The 6,610-nt window shown below is 37.7% G+C and overlaps 1 protein-coding gene across 3 annotated transcripts in view; it reads right to left on the bottom strand.

Annotated features, from left to right (window-relative positions):
- Nucleotides 1-2,016: 2,016 nt before the first annotated feature.
- The window catches only part of Snca (synuclein alpha), a 140,315-nt gene continuing 135,721 nt past the window's right edge, over nucleotides 2,017-6,610 (bottom strand). For all 3 annotated transcript variants that reach the window (XM_017801015.2, XM_008844628.3, XM_017801016.2), the window contains 2 exons: nucleotides 3,486-3,569; nucleotides 2,017-2,599 (listed from right to left, as the gene is read on the bottom strand). In XM_017801015.2, coding sequence (XP_017656504.1) covers nucleotides 2,567-2,599; nucleotides 3,486-3,569 — 117 coding nt within the window. In that variant the 3' untranslated portion in view covers nucleotides 2,017-2,566. The remainder of the gene's footprint in view (nucleotides 2,600-3,485; nucleotides 3,570-6,610) is intronic.

The raw sequence follows: 6,610 nt of genomic DNA, 5'->3' as shown, positions 1-6,610 counted from the left end.
AAGGAACAGCAGACCCCAATCTTGTCTAAAGGAATATTGACAACTGATTGCTGCTAGATGACGAATAGCTGATCTTCCTAAAACAAGGAACTCTAGATAGGCTGACTAGATTTAGGGGACGGACAAGCACTGGAGAATGGCTGGGGGTGTTGACCACACAGAGGACAGTAACAGGGATATGTGATCTAGTATGTGGGAGGGAGGAGGCTATGGAAGGGTGCCATTTGGGAAGTGGGTATATAGATGATTAAGATTATGTGGAAGATTCTGTACGATACACAGAAAAATCAACAAATTAAAAAGAGACTTATATTTGAGGAGGGAGCATAAAAATTTACTTCATGTTAATTAGTAGAGGTGAAAAACATTACCATTGAAATCTACCTGATGACTTTATATCCATGCTCAGATGCCAAGGCGCTCAGAAAGTAACCGTCCGTGACTAGTAATAATCAGATATATAGAGATTAGAAATGCATGTGCAAACATTTTAGTATTAATTGCATTAAAAATGAAATTTTCTGTATGAAATTGTGTATTTGAATAATGAAGTGGAGATATTTTTAAAGGTTAAAACCTCATTTAATTTTATGTCTTCTAGGGTATATACTGAGTACAATATTGTATAACTGTATTAATTCAACTGTAAACCTAAAAATTGACAGCCAATTTTGAAAGAGATGCATCTTAGCTGTGGAAATTATTATTGAATATGTCAATGCTGTTGTAATTAAATGCTTCTTCTAAGTATGTGGTTATTAAATAAATAATTACAAAAAAAAAGAAGTTCATAAAACTGCCACCTCATTGGAACATGGTGTTTGGGGAAACCTAAGTGTGTGTTTCCAGGCCATGGTCATTCATATTTGGCTCCAGAATGAACCATCTCTTTTATTCTGTTGCAGTGTGGGCTTGCCAGATTTCCAGTTGCTTCCTGCTTCCTGTACCTGCTTGAAGATGTGATTCCTTCACCTTTCTTTGCTGGTCATCTCTGACACTATGCCCCCAACCATTATGGTCTCTAATCTCTCTGGAATCATAAATCAAATAAACTGTTCCTTCAACCCCCCCCCCAAAATAAAACCACATATTCTAACCATCATTGCTGACTAGCTTAGTAATGGATCCTTCACTTATTTAAAGAAAGCTTAAATAAAACAACAGAGTTAGCATGTGTCTCCAGCGTCAAAGGACGCAGAGCACAGCTGAGCACCCTGTAGTAGTCTTTTTCTAACTGGGAAAAAGGGAAGTTTCTGTGGTGACATTTTCAGTTTCCCATTCCTCCTTCTTTCCTTGATAATGCCCAGTGTACATCAAACTCTCTATGATTATATATAAACTATTAGATTCTGCAAGTCACTCTTCACCATGACTATGCTGCTTTTCTCCTGAATAATGAGAAAGATGAGCTGAATTGTTTTCCATCACAGTCAAGCTTCCTGTCTACACTCGTGGGGGTTAACTAATCCTTTCTAAGGAGGACAACTCTTCCTAAGAAATCTTCTAGAGTCCGTGTATTTACAAATCGACATCTCTTAATTTTTGGTACGTCATTGAGTTTTGGTTTTGTCTTCCCCCAAGCCCAGCTGAGGGTCCTGAGGTGTTTGCTGGGGTAGAAGTTGGGACTTCTGATTATTAAAAAACAAAACAACAACAACAACAAAACCACCACCACAACCACCGCCACCAGACCAATCAGTAAGAAATTCTGAGTTAAGCAGCTTTTGTCAGAAGCTTTCATGTGCTAATATGTTACATGCGTTATGTGTGTCGGGGGGGGTGGTCAGGGTCTTCTCACAAGTCTCAGTTCCAATGCACCGATTCCAGTACAGCCTTGCTGGCTGAGCAGGCCCTGGGCAGGGCTCCTGACAATTCCACCTGCAGGTTCAGGTTCTAACTCCACTCTGCTCCATCTAAAAGGTCATGAAGAACTTTGCATTCCATGTCACTGTGTAGTTGTCATTCCACATTGCTTATAAGCATAATTTCATTATCAAAGTAAAATGAGAAAAAGTGTTTTTGCAATGAGATACATTTTATTTTAATTTCACCATTTATATACAGACACAAGTTAATAAAACACATCACAAAACTGTAAAACTTTATAGTTACTATTTATAGGTGCATAGTTTCATGCTCACATAGATTAAATATTATATATTAACAAGTTTCACAATACATTATTATTCTTAGACAGAAAGAATCATTAAAGACACCTGAAAGTCTTATAAGACAGCAAACCACAACTTCTCAACAACAGCAACAAAAAAATAGTGAATATTTAGAAATAAGTGGTAGTCACTTAGGTGTTTGTATTTATTTTAACATTTTAGGTTTGAAGCCACAATATCCACAGCACAGGAGGACCCTGCTACCACAAATTCACTTCAGTGAGCGGGAAGCACCGGAACACAGAGGGGCAGGTATAGAACTCAGTCGCTGCTGATGGAAGACTTCGAAATACACTGTATGAGAAAATGTCATGACCGGGCATATTGGAACTGAGCACTTGAACGTGATGGAACATCAGCCGGCGGATCTCAGGACACCAGGAAGAAAGACATTTTTAGGCTTCAGGCTCATAGTCTTGGTAGCCTTCCTAGCATCAGAAAAATAAAACAGGCAGCATGCCATGTCAGAGGACAGTCATCAAGCATCTAGACATGAGAGAGGCCTGGCTCGCCATTCTGATAAATTGTTACTCAAAATAGTTTTCAGAACTTCTCTGTTGCATACACACACACATCTCATTTTTATTAGTTTTGCCTTATTTGTCACCTATAAATTATGAGAGTTGTCAGAATTAGCTTATTCGGGCCTAATTCCAGATGTGCCATTTGAGAGTTATGTGACCTAGTCCTATAGAAGAAATTAGCTGGTGTCTCTGACTCTGTTTTCTGAATTATAAAAAGGAGAGCTAAGTCAGGTGGCATGAAGCATCTTCCAGAGCTAAGATACTTTAGTTCTTGGAGATTACAACATTTAAAGACAAGATATACTTTCTTTCTTTTCTCTCACCTGACTGCAAACTTCCTCTTCATGTAAGGCTTCAAGTGGTTACTTTTACTCAAGCCTAAAGCCCAAACCTCCCAGATAAAGTTAGGGTACCATTCACAGTAGAAATAATAAACTTAAATGGCAAGATTCTGTTAGTGTGCTAAGATTTGTCTGTGACCCTAACAGTGTCTTTGAAGTTGTTCTGTTTTCTAAGCTTGCTTCATAACTGCACACTTTTCCTCAGACACCTCCACGTGCTTTTGCTTCTAACAGACCCCTGTGCTAGGAAGTTCTCTCCTTTTGACCTACTGTTATCTCCCACCCTCTCCCATCAAGGTCGGCATCACTTCTTCAATAAAACCACCTGATAGAACTGCCCAGATCCTCCCATTGTGGAAATCTGACCGTGACAGATTTTTGGTGTTACCTGTTAAGATCCAGTTTAAACTCCTAAACTGCATTTCGAGTTTTATATGATAAGTGTTTACCTCCGGGGGCATTTCGTAAGCCTCACTGTCAGGATCCACAGGCATGTCTCCCAGAACTCCTTCTTGTGGGGACCCTTCTTCACCCTAATGTTTAAAGGGGAAGTACAAAGAGTATGATGAGGCGTCATTTTTCACTTTTGACACATACTTTGAAAAAAACTTACATATGATGCATTTAAGGGATGTTGCTAGGAGTGTTGTCAAAAGAGTACTCCTTAATATTACTGCTGGGATTCTAATCATAACCATACGTTTGGAACAATACTGAGCCAATGTGAGTTAACGACTGGGTAAGTCTACAAAGTTTTTGGCCATGTAACTCACTATCCAGAAAATTGACAAAGCTATAGTCCCCAAATCCTTTTCACAAGATAAATGCGGTAGTAAAGCAATTACCAAATGGATAATGACGAGTCAAACAATGGTTATTTACTCAAAAATTATTATGAAGACATGAGAATTATGGAAAAATGAGAACTTATTTATGGTGTAACTTTTAGCAGGACATCATAAGTATTGTGGAGAAAGTGTGTAGAATTCCAATGCCAAAGTAAAAAGATGAGAAGAAAATATGACAAATATTAGCAATTGGACAGTAATACATGTTATTTTTATTTTTTCCTAAATTTTAACTCATGTAATAACTCCTAAAATAAAGCACCTGTGTTTTATAATTCATTTTTAAATGCTGACAAAGAAATGAATTTTCTTCTGGAACTTGAAAGCTAGATTGTATACACTTGAAGTAAAATAATAAAAATCCATGATCAAATCAGTTTTTCAGGTTATCTTTCCACAGAAGCAGATGCCCTAACTCCAGCCCGACATGGGCATGGCTTATTTGTATTCTTTCTCAAAAGCCTTTTGTTCCCTTGCACTTGCGCCAGCAAAACAATTATTACAAGATGGAATTCAGTGAAAATTCAAAGAGCAGAGATGAAAGATATGTCTAAATGAACTCAGCTGAAGAGATCAAAGGGTGCACGGCTTATGTGAACAATATGCCTGATGTCTGTGATAGCTCTCTCCGCTTTTATAACAGGCATGATAGGCAGGCACGTAGAGGGAGGGAAGACATTACGACGGATAGTGAGGTAAGGTCAACTCTGAAGACCATGCTTTTGGCAGCTGGGCAGAAAAGCTTGTGGATCATCCCATCCCGACTTTTTGGACAATTCTAATACCCTTTTCACTCACCCAGAAAGTCCAAGTTGTTTACTAATTCACTAAAATCAGACCATCACAAACCACTTCAAAGAGTAAGATATTTTCACAGCACTTTAAATTGTGGTATAGAAACTCAAGTTTTTGTTGAGTATTTATTAGGCACTAGGACTCTGTCACAGGACTCAAATTCAAATTCTAGCTCCTTTCGAAAGCAATCTTTTGTGACACTGGACACATTTCCTATGGTGCGCCTTAACAAGAATTAGCTTTAGTTATAATATGGAGCAGTGAGATCTTTTAAACAAATAACATCATTCAGTCCTTGCATGATAGTTAAACAACTCTTAGAGATAGTCAAACATAAGGAAGATATGGTAAATCTCCTATTCTGTGCATTTTCTAACATAATCTATGACATTTATGCTATAAACTAGGCCGGCAACATGGTGGGCCTGGTCAGTGGGCTGTTGACTCTCACAAAGGAACTGCTCCTGCACAACTAAAATCGTTGAGTATCACTGGATGTGGGTGTACCTGTGTCCTTAGGGGTGACTGTGTGTACTGTTCAAAGTCCAGTCAGGACATTAAATGCTGCTTGTGAATTCTTTGGTTGGATTAGTGTTATACTGAGATAAACTGAAATCCATCTTTGTTAATTTTAGATATTATGTCACTCCAGTTGAAAGTAAACAGTGATATCTTTTTTTTTAAGTATGTGTATTTCTGAGTACAAATTTCCCTAAGCCTCTTTAAAGTGAATGCTAAAGTTCAAGCAAAGATAAAACAAAATGCACTAAGTATAGGGCATAAAAACTGTACTCTCATGGATTGCATTTAGGTAGCACTGTGTTTTATAAATTCATGAGGTATTATATTAATATATATATAAACTATAAGAATGAAGATACACATATAACATAAGAAAAAAGGAAACATAAACCAAGAACAAGCACTCAAACAGGATTCGAAATACCCAGGCCTCAAGAACATACCTGGAGCTTCATAAACCTGACTCACTCAGGCATTAAATATGGTCACCCTTTGTACTTATGAGGGCTGTTGCAAGCACTCACCTTGTATACTGAAATCTGTGGATGTTCAATCAAGGCTTTTATATAAAATGGGGTGGTATTTGAATATAATCCACATGCATCTTCAAAATCCACATACATCCTCATGTATAACTTAAACCATCTCTAGACTACTTACACAATAGAAGATAAAGAAAGATGCATTTCCCCCAAATATTTTCCACCCAAAGTTGGTTGAATCCATGAATGCTGAACACACAGATATTGAGGCTGATTGTATCTGATGTTTTCACAAGTCTGGCTACTGGATTTCTTAGTGTTCTATTTCTGGAGAATGAAATTGAATGCATTATCTGTGTAGATATACACAGACATTTTTATTAACCAACTATTGTTAATGTTTGTGAAGGTCTTAAGTTGCTATGTTACATACACAAAGTAAAAGTTGGTCATAGAAAGGCTATGACAACAGTTCTTCATGGGGAAGAACTTTAAAAAGCTTAGTAATTTTCCTAGACACTCTGGCTGAGATGACTTCATGCTCTCTTAATCACTGTCTCGAGCTTCTTCCCAGAGTTTTGGTATTTCAGACGGTTTTGTTTTTATTTTTTAAAGGCAGGGTCTTGTTCTATGACCCAAGCTGGGCTGGAAATTAGAATCCTGCCCCAGCTTCCTGGGCTGGGATTCCTAGCAAGCACCACCATGCTTGGTTTCAAATGATTTACTGAACTGAATTATCTATAAATTTCAGTAATGGAAAGGCTGTATTTTCTACCATGTCCTCGATTTTGCCTATTCCTTTATAAACCAGTTAAGAGCCTAGTGACCAGTTTAGGAAACTATTTGACCACCATCAATGAAGAAATAATCATAAACTTGTATCCAGAAGTTTATCTGTAACCATGTTCCAAGGGGTCACAAGAAACA

The sequence above is a fragment of the Nannospalax galili genome, unplaced genomic scaffold, assembly GCF_000622305.1.
Source record: "Nannospalax galili isolate Female #2095 unplaced genomic scaffold, S.galili_v1.0 scaffold441, whole genome shotgun sequence".
Lineage (NCBI taxonomy): Eukaryota > Metazoa > Chordata > Mammalia > Rodentia > Spalacidae > Nannospalax > Nannospalax galili.
Note: the sequence above shows the minus strand (reverse complement) of the source record. Positions and strands in the feature narration are given on the sequence as shown.